The 19317-nt window shown below is 41.7% G+C and overlaps 1 protein-coding gene across 1 annotated transcript in view; it reads left to right on the top strand.

Annotated features, from left to right (window-relative positions):
* The window catches only part of arhgap36 (Rho GTPase activating protein 36), a 52630-nt gene that overhangs the window by 23731 nt on the left and 9582 nt on the right, over window positions 1–19317 (top strand). Inside the window, exons 2-4 of the mRNA XM_070929715.1 lie at window positions 4013–4169; window positions 10212–10280; window positions 18497–18810. Coding sequence (XP_070785816.1) covers window positions 4013–4169; window positions 10212–10280; window positions 18497–18810 — 540 coding nt within the window. The remainder of the gene's footprint in view (window positions 1–4012; window positions 4170–10211; window positions 10281–18496; window positions 18811–19317) is intronic.

The raw sequence follows: 19317 nt of genomic DNA, 5'->3' as shown, positions 1-19317 counted from the left end.
CGCCCAGCGATCGTGAATGACTTGGTGAACATCTGGAAATTGTGAAGACTGTGTAGCTCGTGGACTCTTTTCAGTGAAACCTTGTTTTGTCCTCCGTCGTCCGTGCGGTGTCTCACACACATTGTTGTTGTTTCTTTGAGTTTGACCTTCAGAATTTGGAAGAAAGCTCTACCACAAGTTATGTTTGGTTTCCCTTGATGTTAATAAACTCCTTGTGTTTATGCTGCTGCAAACCACATGCAGAGTTTCTTGGTCAAACATGCTGAGAACCACCAGATTAAATGTGGTGTCTTGGCTTATTATTGTATTAAATTAAATTATTAAATTAATCTGTTTTTGGATTTTACATTTCTGGAATATTTTCACCGCGAAAATGAACAAAACGAAGGAGCCAAACAACGCTGGACGTAGCACGTTGTCATCCACACATTAGTGAGGCAAATCCAGTGAGTCAGTGACGACATCATCACTGCGTATCTGTTGACATCACAAGCTTTAGTGTAAATGATGCATGTTTTCAGTGTGGGTATGAAATCTGGAGTTCATGACCTCCAGTTCCTCGTTCACCCTCCTCCACAGAGAGTGAAGAAACCCAAACATATCATATCTTTTTTTTTAAGAGGGACTTTTGCTGGACAGACCAAGTGTGGATGTCGTAGCAACGCCTTTTATTCATTATGAATTCTACTTTTCATTTGTAAGAAGGAGAGTGTGTTATTTCTTCTTTTAATTGTCTCATAGTCTCATTTTAATTTACCTGAATCGGGATCAGCAATTTCGCTTTTATAAACACACAACATAACTTTCTTCAATACACGCCGTCACTCAGTTACAGTACGATGCAGAGCAGCCGCCCCACACTAAACTCCTGGAAGAGCCTCGTCTTTTACCCGTGACACTGTTATCATCATCTGTCGTGTTTTCCACACTCTCTGCTCCTTGAACCTCATGTTAACTTTGAACATTGTGGGTTTTATTTGTCTTGTTATCACCCCTGAGTTGACCCTGCATATAGTCTATTTCAGAACAAATTAGCTTGAACCAGGCGCGTCACTTACAGTAAAGCTGCTGTGCAGTGACGCATGCTGAGTGTGTTGAGGCAAATGTGACGAATTGAGTTTATTTTGTGACGCATAAATGTCACAGAGAGAGGAGAGAAAATATATACGAGATAATGTATAGTTTACCGTCTCTAAATGTCACTTTCCCATAGCATTGTTAGCTCTGTATGTCACCCGTTTTAAGAGGAGGCCTCTCACCGACCTCCTGTGGGCAACTCTGGTTACGTTTAGCATTAAGGCCAAAGCAATTTCCTCCAATCACGCTGCGCTGCGTGGGCGGAGGCCAGCTCAATTACAGGCAGGAGACAGATCACACACATGTAGAGGTCGACGTATAAACACACACAAACGCACAGGAGGAGACGGCATGCAGAGCAAAACAGTCATTGTAAATACAAAAAGTAAAAGCATGAGGCTGCTCGAGGCTGATTGCTCACAAAGGAGAGATTATATAAAGACACGTATGGTCCGTCAGTCGGTCCTTTAAAGGGAGACTGTGCAACTTTTGAAAGAAGCCTTATTCTATTATTATTATTATTATAATAATACCCTGAATCCTCCACCAGCAATGGCTTTAATTTACCCTTTAATTTCACTTCATTTAATCGGCTTTAAGGTGATAAAAATCCATCTTCTTCCATTGTCTGGCAGCATTCATCATCTAGTTCTGGCTCTCTGTGATGTTTACATTGAATTAAATTCAGGCATATTTGGTGCGTTTAGAAACGTTTGTGTGTCTGAACAATGTTTGGCTGCACACCATGACTTTGTGCCATACTTTCTACTCATTGTCCTGCTGGTATTGAAGCAAGATTAGGTCATTTCTACTGAAAGTCAGTGGTGGAAAGTAACTATGTACATTTACTCATGTACTTGCACACAATGATGTGTACAGTCCTCCAGCCAGCAGGTGGACCTGGGTCCAGAGATGCAGCAGTAAACGTCATAATATACAACTAGTCCACAAAAGCACTGTGATATCTTCAGTACTGATCATAGCTGAATGATTTACAGGCTGTTGTGCAGAATTCCTCAGACTTAATGCTCATGTTTTTTCATTAGGTGTACGGTCGGGCTTCCATCACACAAACACACATATTAAAACCACATTTTTGTGTGATGGGGTGAACCGGCCGTGAGACACGACCCTCAGATCTGGTTCTTGTTAACCCGTGGGACGCTGCCTCCGCTCGGTCACTCTTTCACTCCACCTCACATTCACTTTTCACTTCGCTTTTGTCTTCCCTGTCGTCTCTCCATCCTGTTATTCATTATTCACTCCGTCTGCCGCTGTGTTTACAGAGGTCTCAGCAGGAAAACAAAAGCCTGAAATAAACTTGTGGTGATTTTGAGATTAAAACAGAAGGATGTCCACAGGGAAGCTGGATCACTGCGGAGAGAAAAGGGGGTTAAATTTGGGCCGACAACGTCAGATATTGTCTCCCAGACGTTATTCGCCGGAGCTCGGTCTATCCAAGCATCTCTGCTGTTCAGATAAATGCATCCACTCAAGTGTTTATTGCAAGACCAAAGTATTTTTTAAGTGGAAGTTACTAAAGAAAACATCTGTTTCAGACCGTAGGGGAAAAAACAACTTCAAACTGTCCGCTGGGGAATATTTAAAAATGCTTTTCTGGATTAAGAATGGTGCTTTTCTATTTGTCTGTCCGTGTGTTGCGTGGCAGCGTTTCAGTCGGTGATGAGTGGATTTCACAAGAGTTCACAGAGCGCTGCAGTACACAGCCGAGCACAGCAACATTTTACTGCTGTAGTCGATTTAAACTGTGCTGTATACTGTTGGGTAGTTCTAATATATTTTAACATATGATGACCTTATAAAACAGATTTTATTAGTTCAAAATCTGAATCTGCAAAGTAACTGGTGACTAAAGCTGTCAGATAAAACACAGTAGAAGTATAAAGTAGCATAGAATGGAAATACTCAAGTAACGTACAAATACTTCAAATTTGTACCCCCACAGCCTTCTTCAGCCAAAGGAACTTTAATTAGATGTCATTTGCTGAAACAGGCGTACGATCAATATCTGCTTTTTTTAATCATTAAATCTGAACTTGACATTTAATGAACTGCATGATCTCCATAAGCCAACAATTGCATTCTTCTTAAGAGACATATACAGCAGGCATTTATCTATATTAAAGGGCTCCTCCTGAGATTTAGTATTGCACTTAAATAAAGTTGGGGAACTAAATCAAAGCAGCAGAAGCGAATCAATCTGTCTGACTTTTAACTTCTAGTATGGATCAAACTGGAAGAACGCTTGATCCAAAAACTCCAAAGAAATTAAACAAGTGTTTTCTCAGGCTGAGTGGGACTTGGAGTTTCCCCTCTTTTCATTGTACAGAAATCTCAAGGATAACAGACAAAGATGGAGCACAATAAGTACTTAACAATAGGTATTTGCAAAGAATAGGTGAACTAAAAATAAACAAATGAATAAAGAATAAAAACTTGCAAAGAGAATGAGAGGAATAATAACAATAAACACAGAACGAAGAGGGAGATGGAAGTTTTGTGTCGATTAAACTTGACATTCGATGAAGTGCACCTCAAGCTAGCCAGCAACCGTTAGCATTTAGCTGCATTTTATCTCAGTGAGACATCAGCTCTGAGCTTCTGGCCAACCTACAACGTCGTAGCTTGCAGCATGAAGTCTTGTTAGAGAGGGAAGATGAAAGTCGGGACATCGTCGGGCGCTTGTGAGTCATCGAACCTTCTTGTTTTTTGCCCTCAAGAACTTGATGGTCGGCTGATAATGTTCTCTGATTACAGAGGTTTCCATTTTGTCTTTTTAGGCCTTGGTTTTTGGTTAAATAGTCAAAGGGAGCAGAACATTTCAAAGTGGTGATTGCTGCCACAGATCGTCCTACTTGATTGAATCTTCACATTCTTTGCTCTGTTATCGCTAACCTCCCCGTCCTCTCTGCAGGGGGACCACACGTGGGCGACCATGTTGGGTCAGAGTGTGCGGTTGCAGCCGGTGCCCATCCAGAGCCTGTCAGAGCTGGAGCGAGCCAGGCTACAGGAAGTCACCTTGTACCACCTGGAAGAGAGGGACCTGGAATTCAAGATCAGCATCCCGAAAGGTACGAACACGACTGCAGGAGACTGCTGATTCAGCCAAATAAATACTCATTTTGTTTTCTCTTCTGGAGTTTTATTATTGATTTCTTTGGATGAAGATTTAAAGAAGAAGTTCAGCATTTCGGGACCTAAATATGCTAAATATGAAGCTAAAGTCGGGAGTCGATTAGGTTAGCATAAAGACAAGAAGCAGAGGGAAACGGCTCACTTATTGTTATATGTTTTATCCCATTTGTTTAATTGAGATATAATGTGTTATTTAGTGACCTTTAGAGGTGCTGGTAGGCAGACGTTTGCCTTTGAACAGAGTCAGGCGAGCTGTTTCCCTCTGTTTACAGTCTTTATGCTAAGCTAGGCTAACCCGGCTGCTGGCTGTAGCTTCATATTCAGCGTACAGACATGAGAGTGGTATCTATCTTCTCGGCAAACTCTTGGAAAGAAAGCAAATAAGCTTATTTCCCAAAATGTTGAACTCCCAAAGAGCAGCCTTTCTCAGTGCAAGAAACATTTTTTGTCTTCTGTGTTTGATATCTTTACAACATAATTTAAGCAGCTGACTTTCTTGAACTGTTTTTTGATGTAAGAGCATCCAGTGTTTCAAGATTTAAATTAATTTATGTATCGTATGTAATGGATTAAGATATGGAAAAACACATGGCCTCTCAGATTGTGGAGGAATGATGGATTACAGCTGGGACTTTAGCAGCACAACGTCATGTTTCTTGATGGATATGGCCACTTTCAATGTCTTGCCTTGGTTGTGGAGAGGAGTGGCAGTTCAGAGGTTAGAGAAGCAGGCTTACTTAGGCGCCAGTTTAGAAGATGTGACTGGTAAAGAGTGAATCAGCCCCCTCCTCGACGACCCTCCAACCGCCGAGGGAGCCATAACAGTTAGTGAATCTGAGGAATGAGTGCGAAGCAGGAAGACGTCGAGGGGACGAGCCTGCTCTCTCCCAGGTCAAAGAAAACATTCTGCACACATGTGTAAGCAATCCACGCTGTCAGTTATGATAAGAGAGGGCAGGGGATGCAGCAGGATTTGTTTCTTCACCCGTGTGACGGGATTTTGAGCGCAAGATGCTTGAAGATCGACCCTCAAAGGATAATGTTGGCTGTCTCTGCCTGGTATGGACACAAAGATAATCTCCTGGGAAGTACAGCTATGATAGAGGCTGAGTGCTTTTCTTTGCGGTCCTTAAATCATGAGCACAATGGCATCGTATTCATTTACAGTTAGTCAAGTTCTGTTTGTTTCTGTAGCGGTTTCTATGAGCAGTTAACTTAACAAACAGAGATGCCAGTGTAAGTGTTGCTCACCCACATTGGGCCCATTTTTTCGGTAGCTTTCTTTTCTACTTGCTCTGGCACAGAAAGATGATACCCCCCACCCTTCTTTCTGCTGGCCTACTCCCTGCTTTGAAATATTGTTTATGTGCAATCGTCTTTTCCATCTGAACCCTAAAGCACTAAATCCAGCCAATAAAGAGGGATAGTTCCACCAACAAACCCTAAATCGTTCAAACACCTCACAGGCTGCAGACTGGGAGGTTTTTCCTCTCGTGTTTATTGGGGCTGGGAGGGGTCGCCGAGGTCAGGAGGATCACAGAGTGTAGAAGCTGATGCTAAGAAACTGATTGCTGATTGTAGAAGTGTGTTTATGTGGCCTTTCTCCTATGAGACCAGTCGTCTGTTGTTCTCTCTCAGGTTTATTAACCTGCTCAACTCTGACCACGCTGCCGATTCAGACACGATCAAAAAGTCTTTACTTGCTTACCATCACTACATTTAGTTTTTGTGACTTTTCTCAATCACCAGCATCTTAAAGGTGCCCTGTGGAGTTTTCAACCTCCGGGTCTGAAAAGTGAAGCCAATGCAGATGTGCCTTAAACCTCTGATTGTATAGAAGTCTATGAGAAAATGAGCCTACTTCTCACTTGATTTATTACCTCAGTAAAAGTTTTCCTAAAGAGTGTGTTGTCTCAATCGCTAGATTCAAGTCTTCTTCAATACAGCAGGATGTTCATTTTGTAAATGATGGTCCCATTTACAGTAACATGGACGATAAAGCAGGGTCTGCTTGACAAGTTGCTGCCACGGCGACCAGTTAAACAGGATAGAAGCGTTCGGTTGTACTAAAAGACACTCGTCCTGTAAGTACATTTACAAGCTAGCTTTGTTAGCAGCTACTTCCCACGGCGTAGCCTCGAGCCAGGTGCAGTCAGGTTGCAGGTACAGGTAGGTGTGCATATCGTCTTCGGGTTCTCAGATCCTCAGCTCCACCCTCTCGTCCAAATATGGTCACTTCTGGTTCCAAAAAAAAAAGATGGCGGCAGCGGTGACTGTGATGTCACGCTGGCTACGCCCACTTCTTTTACATGTGAATCCTTGAGACCTGACAAGCGTGTTGCATGCATTTCCTTCCCCTGAAACACTTTCGGATGGCCAATATTTTCTTTCTTTCGTGGAGTTTCGTCCTTTTTGGACACAAATGCGAAACGTTGAATTTTAGGGTTTTAGGGTCTCAAGGGAATAACTGTCAGTAAACGAATCATGATGGAAAGAAGTTTATGTGTGTTTGTTTCTCCCATAGAGCAACATACATCCTGTGAGACTCCACTCGTCCCTGTTCTCCTCACTTTCAGGAAGTCTCTTGCCCTTTCTACATTTCTTATCTTTAAGAATAAACGTATACTGTTTTTTTTCCCCGTCAGGTCAGAGTTCAACTGTGAGATTCATGGGAAAACGAGTGAATCACTCAACATTCACCGCATTGTGACTGTACGCGTTCAGATGATAATGATAATTCATAATATCTGTATTATAGGTTTCTGTATCACGTGTTGAAATTCAGGGAATAGACTTCCCAAATATCCCACATATTCCAGAGGCAACAATGTGAATCAGTCATTTGCAAACACCGGCTTTGCTCACCGAAACGATGCCTTCAACCCACGTAAACCTGGTCAAAGAGGGAGGATGAGGAGCTTGTAAAACACAACAAAACACACACATTTCCCTGTTTCCAAATGGAAGTGAAGTCGCTATATTATCATGATTATAATCATTATTATTATTTAAATAATGACTCTAGACGCCACTAAAGTGACACATCTGTAGGAGACTAACAGACTGATATCTGTTTTATGACCTTTACGGCCCCCCGGGGATGTTTATTTTCTCACGTACAGTTGAATTATAACATTAGCCGTGAATGCAGGAGCAGTCTGGGTCTACTGTCTGGAGAACAGATCAGTGTGGGAATATTGGTCCCCTCCCCCCCCCCCGAGGTGAAATCTCTCCTGTCCACCCGGTCCGTCACGGTCTCAGCATCACCTCCCTCCATGTTGCTTCCATCTCTCTGTCTGTCTCCATACATATCTTCACTCCTCCTGTTTGCTTCTTACCAGTCGAGGCCATAAAACCGCTCCGGCACACAACTTTATATGTCAGGCTTTTACATTTATGTACATGCATGGTGTTTGAGTGTGTGTGTGTGTGTGTGTGTGTGTGTGTGTGTGTGTGTGTGTGTGTGTTAGTTTCGTTGGCAGCGTCCAGTGAATTCTTTGTGAAACGTGTCAGTAGTTGTGAGACAGATTTGCTCTTATTTGGTCCGGAGTTCATTCTCATGCCTCATTCTGTGATTTGCTCTCTCCTTCCTCTGATCTCCTTTCCCTTCACTTCCCACCTTTTTTTTTTTGTTGTATTTGTCATTTAAATTCTTAATTTCTCTCTTATCTCTTTTATGATCATCCTGGCTGCAGCAACATTTTGCAATTAATGGCCAAGAGGTTTGATAATCAAGTTACCATTTAAGTACATTTTCAAGCAAAAATGCCAAATGTTCTCAGGTTCTAGCTTCTTAAATATGAGGATTTGCTGCCTTTCTCCATTTTATAACATTGTAAATTGAATATCGGATTTTGGACTGTTGATTTGAAGACGTCTCTGTGGCCTTGGAGGAATAATGACAAAAGATGTATCTCTAGTTGTTATAGTCCTGGACAAGATAGGCAGCAACAACAAAGAGCAACACACTAACAAGGTAAAACAAAATATGCCTCAAGATCAGAGTTCAACAAAATATGACTTTCAAATCATTTAGAATCATGAAACCTCAGAGAAACGACCTAAACAGCATAAGAACCGTCTAAAACCCTCCAGAATAACTAAATAAATGATGATTCAGAACATCAGCAGCCATGATTTTTTATTTCTAACTTTTCCTCTTGCAGGAACTCAATGATGCATCTGTGTTTAAATAAAAGTAGAAAAGCGAGTTTTAGATTCAGGACTCATCTACAATTTGTACAATTTGTAATCCTCCAGTAATTGTTTGAAATGATGCATTTCACCAAAACAAACAATGATGCAAAGCTGCAGGAAAATCTCCAAGTGTGTTATACTTGGAAGCCCGGGCTGTTTTCCCTCCCTGTATTTGTCTTGGTCTGTCGTCTTAGCTCTCTGTGAATGTGCATTATGTAATCATACACAAATGTGTGTGTGTGCATACACGCTCGCACAGACATCCCATGAGATTAGCCTTAGCTGGAGGTGGCGTGTGTGTGGTGGGAGGGGCTGTGAGCTTTGGAAATAAACTTTAATTTCCTGCAGTCATGGGAATTTGACCCTTTTATCCTGACATATACACACACACAGAAGTACACACACACACACACACACACACACATTCACATGGACACAAATACTCTCTCTCTACTGTTTTAATTTCTTTCTGGTTTTTGTGTTTAACGGAGAAAAAGCAAAGAATTTCCGTCTTTAAAATCCCAAATATTCCTGACGGCACTCTTTGCGATGCAGGGACCTCTGATCGTTCCTTAATAGGGAAAAGGCCCAACCTTGAATTAGTGATTTCTAAACACCAGCTTTAGTAAGCCAAACAATGGCTTCTTCCCGGTCGGAGGGGGGGGGGGGATGTAGAGCTCGTAAAACAGAGAGCCCAACGCGCTCTATAAAAACAGACACATGGAAAACTGTCCCTCTCGTACGCACAACATGAACCACAAACACAAAGGCATTGATTCACAGCTGATGTTTTCTGTTGCTGCGCTAAAAATAAGTGTTTTTTTTTTCTCAATGTTTGGCTGCTAATCCACAGGTATTCAGAGAAAACGCCAAACAAAAAGGATGCAGGAATGCACAAAATGTGAATTAAACTGCATGTTTTTGCAGCACAGCAGACGTATCTGCTTTATCAATAACATGCTCCGAAAGATAGACGTTTATATTTTATGTCTTTTGGTTTCATGACGGCGTCTGTGCAAGCAGTACTCCAACATAGTACATGTTGTTTTGAGGTCCACGTCCACGGAGAAATTCTCTGCGTGTAACCAATGAAATCATTTGATTTTAAACTTAATTGTTAGCTTTCTAGCTAACGTAAATCCTCCCTCTTAATAGCAGTAGTTTGCAGATGGATTTGTTTCTCTGTTGCCATGGAGATAACTCGTTTGTTTTGTTCGGCACACACAAATGTTAAAAAATACATTTGAAAATCATTTTGACGTCATTTTTGACAGCAAAAAAAAGGGATTTCAGTTGGATTTTAAATATTTAAAAGATGGATTTTTTTCTTTAGTATCAGGTCCTTTTTAATATAGTTTTGGGCTATTCATTTATTTCTCTCACTGCACATAAAACACACACACACACACTCTATCCCTTGAGTCTTTCATGTCTGGGGCCGTGCAGCCATTAAGCATTAAGGGCTATTCAAACAAACAACAAGGTCCCGTCTATTGAAACGGTCGGCTATATTTTTAGAGCTGAGGAAGAAGAACAAGCACTCAGGAGAAGAACACAATAACTGAAAGAGAGAGCAAAGGGAAACATGTTATAATGAGGGTTTATTATGTTCATTTAGGGCTGATAAACAAGACGAATGTACACATGGAAACACACACGTGTACTTGCATAACTGAATAAGTGAAAGGCAGAGTGATCAAACAGTGGTCGTCATTGTTCTCACACATACTTGAGGACCAACTCTTTTATTCATGGTGACTTTTTGTCTTTTTCTCTCTCAGAAATACGCAAACGGAGAAAATCTCTGCGCAGGAAGTTTGACTCGTTTTCGAAGGAGAAGAAAGAGCGAGGTGAGTTCAGCACACAAACACCGTCATGTGTGGTTAAACACGAAACCATCTCCGGCCACGGTTTGTCTCCTTTGATGATCTGTGTTTCCATGAAGTCCCCGTACGACCCGACAGTAAATGTTCCCCTCAGACACAATGTCCCCTCCTGTCCTTTAAAACACTGACGTCCAGTGGCTTCTTACCACTAATGGTCTCACATACTTGAAATACTGTGTTTATAAAGCACAAGTGGCTCAGGGCTGCAGGCTGACTCCTCAGCTCCGTGAGTCAAGCTTGTGTTTCGTTGTCTCCTGCGTCGTCCAAACATAAACTGAATAATGAATGAACCCAAACGCAGGCTGTGTCACCCCGCATCAATACTTCAAGACGCACACTTACAGTAATATTTTATTCTTACAGTTAAGTTGTAATTTCAGCGGCGGCTCGTAGTGTTTTAAAGTCCATTATCTCAGATTTTAACTCTCGAAATAACAAACAGTTTGATGAAAATACAATAAAATGGGGGTTTTCTTGAGAGGAATTCTGAAGTGATTGAAATTAATTAGTTGTAATCTCTCTTTAACTTCCTCAGTTCTGCTCTCAGGTTGGATTACTTCCCAAGTAAAGGAGGCAACTGCCTTGTGGCCTCCAACATCTGCATTATTTCCTTTTATGCTGTGCTGACATTTCACAGGACGATATCAGCTCTTCACTGTATGTAGAGACAAAGTGGAGACGTAAACCTCATTATTTAGCAGTGAAGCCATAATCAAACTTTGTCTTCTCTTGCTCTAATTTCCTTTTTAGATGCGTCATCCAGAACCTCTTAATTCTTCTGAGTGGGAACCAAATGATCTGCGAGCGTCATGCTCGTGATGACTGTGCATCGAATACTGGTTTTCACTGACCCACGAACAGCTGACTCTAGTTTACACAGAAACTAGAGTCAGCTGTTCGTAAAGGTGTCCACGTTAAGCTCCAAGATAAGGTGTGATCGGTGACAGCTGCATTATTGTGAACATGTAAACAGAGAGAGAGAGAGACCTCCAGCTGCTCTTTAGTTTGCTCTCTTTACTTTTCATCTCTCTGCTCTGCTTTCATTACCTCCCTCCTCTTCCTCTTCCTCTTCCTCTCCCTTGCTGTGACCCCAACCTCTCATAAAGAGATGTTCTCTATTCTCAGGTGATTATCACAGCAGTGCAAGATACGAGCCAAAACACACAACACAAACAAACACACACACACACATTCCCAGGCTGCCTGCGCAGGTCTTTAAATCCTGCCTCCAGCCTCTTACACACAGGGACTTAGCTGAAGCTAACCCTGCTAATCAAAACACAGAACATTGGGACCTGGCGGCGCTCCTGCTGGCTCTGCTCCCCTACTACTGAGGGCACGACTGTGTGGCCTTCAGGGGTCGGCAGGTAGCAGATTACATGTAGCAGGATTGCAAAAGTGGCAACTGTAATCTGTTTGGAGTTACTGGGTGACATATACGAGTTACGTAATATGCCAGTGTTTTCACAATAGCTGGGAAAAGCCACAGTTTTCCAGCTTTTCCTTGATTTGATGCAGATTGCAGGTTCAGCCACGCAAGCAAAATCCTTTGCGGATACTAGAGGAGGAAGCAAATATGAAGAGAGAGATCTCAGATTATATATATATATATATATATATATATGCCAGGTTATAAATGAATGAGGCAAGAGGTCATTCCCATTTACACAAGTTAGCACGATGTGTTGTTTGTAGATGTTGCGAACAGGCAGGTGAAAAGCAGTCCGTCACAGAAAGAGTCGAGGCCTGATGATGGTTAATAGAGCTGGTGTTTGACTCTTTATACGTGCACAAAGTGACAGCAGTAGTTACTTTCTCACCTCTGCACAGCGTGAATGTCGAAGCGTCAGAAGAGGCATTTCAGATGCCGCTCGATCCAGAGTTTAACCAGTTTTAGTTTGGCAGTGCGGTTAGGGATGCTCTGGAACTAATCTGACATCTAAAATGTTCTCACGGCTAAAAGCTAGGAGAGGCGGCCGGCTGAGGTGACGGGAGTGAAATGGCTGAAAGCTGGCAGTGGTGGAGCAGCTTGGGGGGGCAGGCCTTCAGAGTGCCAAATGTTTACTTGGACTGCCGAGCGTTAAGGGACGAGGGCTTGAAACAAACTAGGTCATGCAGCGTGTCGTCCGAGCACGTCTAAAGGATTTAATGTTCAGACCTGCTTTTTTTCTTTGTGTCTTTGTGATGAATCCTGCAAATGGGGACGAGGAGAGACTTTCAAACGGTCTCTCCTCAAAGGCAGTTATTGTAAGACCTTGATAGAAGTGATAAAAGTTTCACCTCCACACAGCTGGCCGATTGGGCAAGTTGTGATGTTGGAAAAGGGGGTTTCAGACCATCCAACTGGTACGTCTTCCCCAGTTGCTCCACCTCCACTATTTGTGCGTTTCTCTCAGCTGCGTTGGCCTCCATCCTGCTTTTTCAGGCATTATTTTTCCAGGAAAAGGTAAAATAGAAGTTACTAAGCTTCTTGTAGTTTGCGTCTGTGTTGTTTCACTGGGGCCTCAACGCTCCGGAGGACCAGTATCATCATCCGGCTGCTGGTGTGGTGAACAGCAGCATCTAAATATATCTGCTTCAGTCTTCCAGGAACAGACGATGACCTGGGGACAAGAAATTTTGAAGAAGGGAAGCAGTGAAATTCCTGAACAATAAGCCTTTAACCAGTCAGACACACAGCTGTCTTCCTGTCTGAGGTTTAGTGTTGGTTTAACTCAGGACATGTCCAGAGGGGTCTAATCAGTGAAGTGCTGACTGCAGTCATACAGAGGTCCAAATTCACGATGTAAATAGTCATGTTTGACTTGGAACCATTTTACATGTAAATATATTTCAAGTTAATCTTATCTCCTTACATTAATGTCTATCACTGCTACAAAACTCCTAGCAGTTAAACTCCTTCTCAGGTTGATTTAAAATAAAAACAAATCCCAGAAACCTGCAGAGACTGTATTCATCTTTTGTAGCAGTGAAGCCTCAGACGTCTCTGTTGTCTAAATGTCCCGTTGGCTTGGCTGAAGTGTTCTCCAAGACTTCTAAGCTGCCACAGCCAACCATTAAATCCCGGGCGATTTACTTTAAACAAGCAAACTCCTCCAGCACAAGCAGCTAACACTGTCATAGTTGGCACTCGATGCCAACAGACGTCAGGACTGAGGAATAAGTGCGGGCATACCGATCAAACGGGGCCATTAAGAGCAGTGCGTGAGACACATTAACGGACGGAGCCCGTTCTTGTTGGCAGGGACCACAGTGTTGGTCTGAAGTGTACCGGGTTACTCAGGGTGGTGTGTCAGGGAAAGAAGACAAAGTGTCCTTAAGCAAGAATTCTTCCTAAATAAGTGACAAGCAAGAGGATTAACTGTTAATCAGGCACTGATGTTGATAAGAGATAAATGTGGTTGTTTCTGCAATGGGAAATTCCAGTTATACCATATACTAAAACAATTACAAATTCTTCTCCTAATAGTTGACAACAAATATCATCTAGATTGCCAAATGTGGTCATTAGAGACTAAATTTAGTCCTTTAGCCATTGATCCTGCTCCCGATAAACCAGGAATTATAATACTTCAGCAATGGGCAAATCCCTATTGTGTTAGCTAGCAATCAGCTAGCAGCTTTTAATATAATTCTCCACCAGACCTTTAGCGTGTTTATGATATATTTATTGAATTTATAATCAATGATGTCTTATGATATCTACTTCACAGCCAAGTTAAAGAGAACTGTGAGCTGTTGTGTCGCCTCACAATCTGCTGTGCTAATTAGCCATTAGCTAGTCAAAACTCCTCTGCAAGCCAGTGACTGTTAGCTTGCACCTGTGGCTACAAGCTAATGCTAACTGGCAGTTGGCCAACAAGGCACCTGTCGAGGAGCTTATCTGTGAGCCTGGTGCCTGATGGAGGAGGACATCACGTGGAGGAGGGCCGGTTACAGGAATATTAAATATGTCAGGAGGGAGAATTAAAACACGAGTTAAAGTTTCGGTCGTTTTATGTTTTATGTGAGTAAATATAAATCTCAAGATTTGGTAAGGTGAAAATGCCAAATCCTGTGTTATTATTTAACAGCAAAAAAAGCTGTTTTTACCCAAACAATTTCATAGTTTTGGCTGTTACCCTTCTGGATTATGAGAACATTATTTATTTATCATTGATCATGCGACGTTCATGTTGCTGCGTAAGTGCTGAATAAACTCCTCGCACACCCTGAGAGTTATTTCAAGCTGAGTCAATCCCATATATTTAAGTGCTTTACGTGGCATCCTGCCAGTCTGCCTTGGCTGTCTGACCTGCTTGGGACATTTCTCACCAGGTGTGACTCTGCACGTGTGTGTGTGTGTGTGTGTGTGTGTGTTCATGTGTCTTGATTCAAACAATGTGTGCGTTCAAGATTCTGTGAATGTGAGAGTGTTAAGAATAGATGCAACCCGATTAAGCTGCTCTGGTGTTTTCTGTTTCATGCACGTGAACGACACATGCAGAGCGAGCGCTAACGCCTCACTAGCCTAGCATCGGTTCATTCCTGTGTATTTTCAAGGAACTGTAGAGTGGAACAGTCACTTCACGCTCAGTTGTTTGCAGGATGTGTCAGTCGTTGGACGGCATGTCCTTCAACTGGACGATGAGGGTTCAAGACCACAAACTGGCAAACATCCTCTCTGATGAAATGGCATTTAGCGAGGTCCTTCTTCAGAGGTGTTCTGTAGCTGACCTTTGTGTCCTGAGGCAACAGGACACAAATACAGTTGTCTAAAGTCCAGAGATGTGAAATAATTACAACCAGATTCCAAACTTGTGTTTTCTCGTCAGGCCTTATCTTCTTGAAACAGGTTTGTTTTGGAAACATTGCAGGAGTAGATGTTTCACCTTTTGACTTTTAGTGATCAGTAAATTGACCGAGCTCGCTTGATAAGATGGAGATTTGTGCAGTGAGTTTTCTTTAGATTTCTAAATATCATATTGCAACCAGCCTCATTTAAATGATCATATTTTTCTGACATTTCTTGAAGTTGCAAGTACTTATGGGGAATTAAAGGCGGCGCTTGAGTTCAGTGAATGGTTAATTACTCATAAAATAATACATAATGATATAATAGCCTTACAATTAAGAGTCACAAGATGTTTTGGAATGCTAAATAGCCCAAAACACAGATGACAAAGCAGTGCTATTATTGCAGTATTTAAGAAGGTGATTCACTCTAATTATTTGCACATTTCTAATGAGTAAATTACTTTACTCATTACGAACTACTTGGGTCTATTACAGGTCTGAGAGCTGCTGACATTGCAGTCAATAAAAGACTAATCTGTAAACAATAAAATGTACACTTTATTGTTTCCAATGCAGTAATGTCGTCATTAAAGCTCATTTTCTTATTGGGGCCGAGTTCAGTTCATACCTTTGTAAACGTTGTGTGTAAGAGGCTTATGGGTGAAAGTCGCTGGACAATAAAGGCTTTACTTTGGGGTTAATCAACAAAGAGCAAGCCAAGGCTGCACAATAGGTGGCTCTGTTTATTTGTATCATTTGGCCTTGTTATGAATGAAAAAACTCAAAATAATACAAGAAATAAAACATAGGATCTTCAGCCCAGAATCCACAGGAGTTGTGCTCATACTGGCTGAACCTTCAGCGAACAATTTTACCTCAAATGCTGATGTTACATGAAGCGGAAAGTATGTGAGGAGGTCAAAAATAACTTTTGTGTTTGCACACAGAAGTCTGAGGTGATGAATGGTGCTTACCCTAACCATACCTTAATCATTATTTATTTTCCATAACTGTAGTTACCATGGTGGTTTTGCAGAATTGTCCAATATCAATGTTCTGTCTTGTTATTATTTAACCTATTTAATCAATTTAAGACAACATTTGATCTCATAACTTTGATCATTATGACTTATCTCATAAATCTAACTCAGAAAGTCAAAATTCTGACTTTTTTTAAGCAAATTTCTAACATACTCAAGTCAAAACTTTGACTTTGTCTCTCATAATTTTGACTTTAATTTTGATTTTTCATCTTTGTTTTTATTTTCCTGGCGGGAGTGAGCTCCTGTAGAGTCTTAGTTAGGAGACTTTTGAGATTGTGCGACCTTTCGCGGATGATATGTTGTTTTATTATATATATGCACAAAAACATCCAAATGCTTTCTAGATACACATATATATATGCATAGCTTTGTCACTCTTTAATCCAAGCCGTTGTTGTTGTTGTTCTTAATGCCCTTAATTCACTTTGCTGTGCCAGATCAGTGTGTGTACTCAACTCTTGTGGTCATGTGACGTAGTCGAGCTGCCGACCAAGACGCCTCTGCGATGACAGCCAGCTCACTCATGTTGCAGTTGCCTGCAGTAAGCCTGTATCAGTCTGAGAGTGATGTCTGGTTTGTGGCTGCGGCTGCTCTAACAGGATCACCTGTTCATCCCTCTCTTACCTGCTCACTCCATCCATGCTGCCTATTCTTATACCGCTACGTCTATTTGAACTCTAATCTCTCCCGCGAGAGGCTGTGCGTTCACAAGTTAACAAGGTCGCACACTCATTTCAGCATCACATATAAACAGACATCAATCTTCACTCAGCTCATTGCTTTATATCCTAACAGTATATCCACTCCTTTCATCCCGACACTGTGCTCTGTCATCTTCTGTGTGCTAGCTAAACACATTCATAAGCAGTTTCTAGGAGACGAGGTTGCACAGTGTGATTATGTGATTAATATCAAAAGTCAAATATGTATGCAATCAGAAATCTACTCGTATCACCAGTCTGAGGGGTCGTTAGATGATTAACGGGAGAATAAAGAAGAAAAAGCAAAGTTCTGATAGAGAGAAAGTAGCCGAAACAATACAGTGCGTGGGAGTTGTTGTCTTGGATTTATTAAACTCAATCACTTTATTCATCCCTCAAGCTGATTTCCAAACATACAAACAAACAAACTATTGATTTACACACAACATACTGACCAACAGTGTCCAACACCATCGGTGCATCATGTCAAATGTGGCATAAACCTTTCAAAATATTTCAAACCAGGTGCTTAAATTTTTACTTTTTGTAGTTCCACTTTGTCCGTTTGTTGCTCTGTGAACAAAAGGAGTCTCGCCCGGAAGATGAAAGTCGAATCCTCTTCCAGTTTGGAGCTCAGATGTGTTCAGCAGAGAGAGAATGTGCTCCAACCGCTGATTTACAACAAAATGTCCTCTGTTTTCATAGAGGAAGAAGTGCTCATTCTGATTAGTGCTATTTTTAAATGCTCATTTTTCAAGACCCTCATGAAAGCTTTGCTCAGCTCTTAAATGTCCACATAAAGATTTAGTGAGGAAAAAGTCGACGTTTAAGCGCCATTAAAAACACTAATACTCTCCTATCTGATTCTTCCATTATCTTTCTTCACATATTTCAATGTTTCAGCCTCACACTTCTGCAAAACAAAGAAAAAGATACAGGATGTGCAGGAGGTGGACGCAATGTGGGTCTGAATAAACAGCAAGTGGATTTCTTTCCACCATTTCACCACCATAACAGGCATGACTGTCTGGACTGTCAAATTAAGCCAGATTAATGCACATTTTTCTGACATGCAGGCCAGATTTCTGCAGAGTTTACTAACACAAGAAGGTCCTGTTAATTCCTTTGTTCTGGTAACTGTTGTGAAGGACATCAAACAGAAACACACTGTTTCTAAATCACCCGCATCACATCTAACACGTTTAAAAGCCGTCGTTAGAAGAACATCTCTTGATAATTTACCTTTCACTCTCGAGGCGTGGTGTTGTCTTTTTCATTCTGGTGCATAGCTGATCAAACGTACGTTTCTTTCCACTCTGCAAGAGCGTTCGACTCCAGCATAAGGACTTCTGTTCAGGTTTTCAGGAAAGTTTGTATCAAAATCTACGGAAGCCCTGAGAGGCAAGTGGGAAAAAAATCTGGTGATCAATTTTTTAAAAAGTCTGATCGAATTGCTTTAAATTTAATGTAAATTAAAAGAAAACGTGGCTTTTGGGGCCTATTTAGAACATGGGGAAGTGGTGCACTGCAGCCTCTTGTGGACAAAATTAGTATTACAACAACAAACATCTGCTGTTGAATCTCAGGGCTTACTTCATCACCTCAGAGTTGTTCCTCAGGTTAAAAAACGTGAAATAACTTGTAACCTCTCCTCCCTCAGAATCGGCCCCCATGGCGTTCGGCATCCCCCTCTCCCAGGTCATCGCCAACGACCGGGCCTACAAGCGGCGGCAGGACGCCCTGAAGGAGAGCAGGCGAGACTGTCTGGACCTGGAGGCCAGCATCCTGCGCTTCCGGGCCGAGAAGCGGCAGTTCTTCAATGGGAACAAGCCGCTGGTCAGCTCCTCGTCCATCACGGGAGGAGGTCCCGGCTCGCCGTCCGCAAACTCGGTGGCACCGGCACCGATTTTTGAGGCCCAGAACAAACCGATGTCGCCTACGTTTCTGGACAACACCGGCCGAGGACAGCGGAGGGTGAGTTTTATCAAGTCCAGGTCTGTAATACTGTCATAATGTTCATGTGTAACTTCAAATACATGTTTGTACTTGAGGTCATAGTTAAAGGCGGTGTTGTACTGGATTACATTATATTCATGAGGTGGACACAATATGAGAAACAGCTCTGAATATAATGATATAATGATAATAAAACATACATTTAATTATTATTAAACAAGCTAAAGATAAAAAGATAAATGTTTTATGTTATTTTATCAACTGACGGCAGATAAAGAAAACACTTTTAGGTTACAGGAGAAGTACAAACCCTTCAGTTTCTTTGTACACTCAGTTTGAATCATTAATAAAGGCTTTCACTCGGGTGCTAGAGAAGGTTAGAGGGTCGGCTTAATGGATTACTCCATTTAATAATAATTACTGTTAATCAGTTATTGTGGATTTCATTTTCTTGCAGTTATTCATCAAACAAAAACGCTTCTTTTCTCTGTTTTATATCACTGCAAGTCAGTGGCAAGTACATTT

The sequence above is a fragment of the Enoplosus armatus genome, chromosome 23, assembly GCF_043641665.1.
Source record: "Enoplosus armatus isolate fEnoArm2 chromosome 23, fEnoArm2.hap1, whole genome shotgun sequence".
Taxonomy (NCBI): domain Eukaryota; kingdom Metazoa; phylum Chordata; class Actinopteri; order Centrarchiformes; family Enoplosidae; genus Enoplosus; species Enoplosus armatus.
The sequence above is the reverse complement of the archived record's forward strand: the minus strand, read 5'-3'. Positions and strand labels throughout refer to the sequence as shown.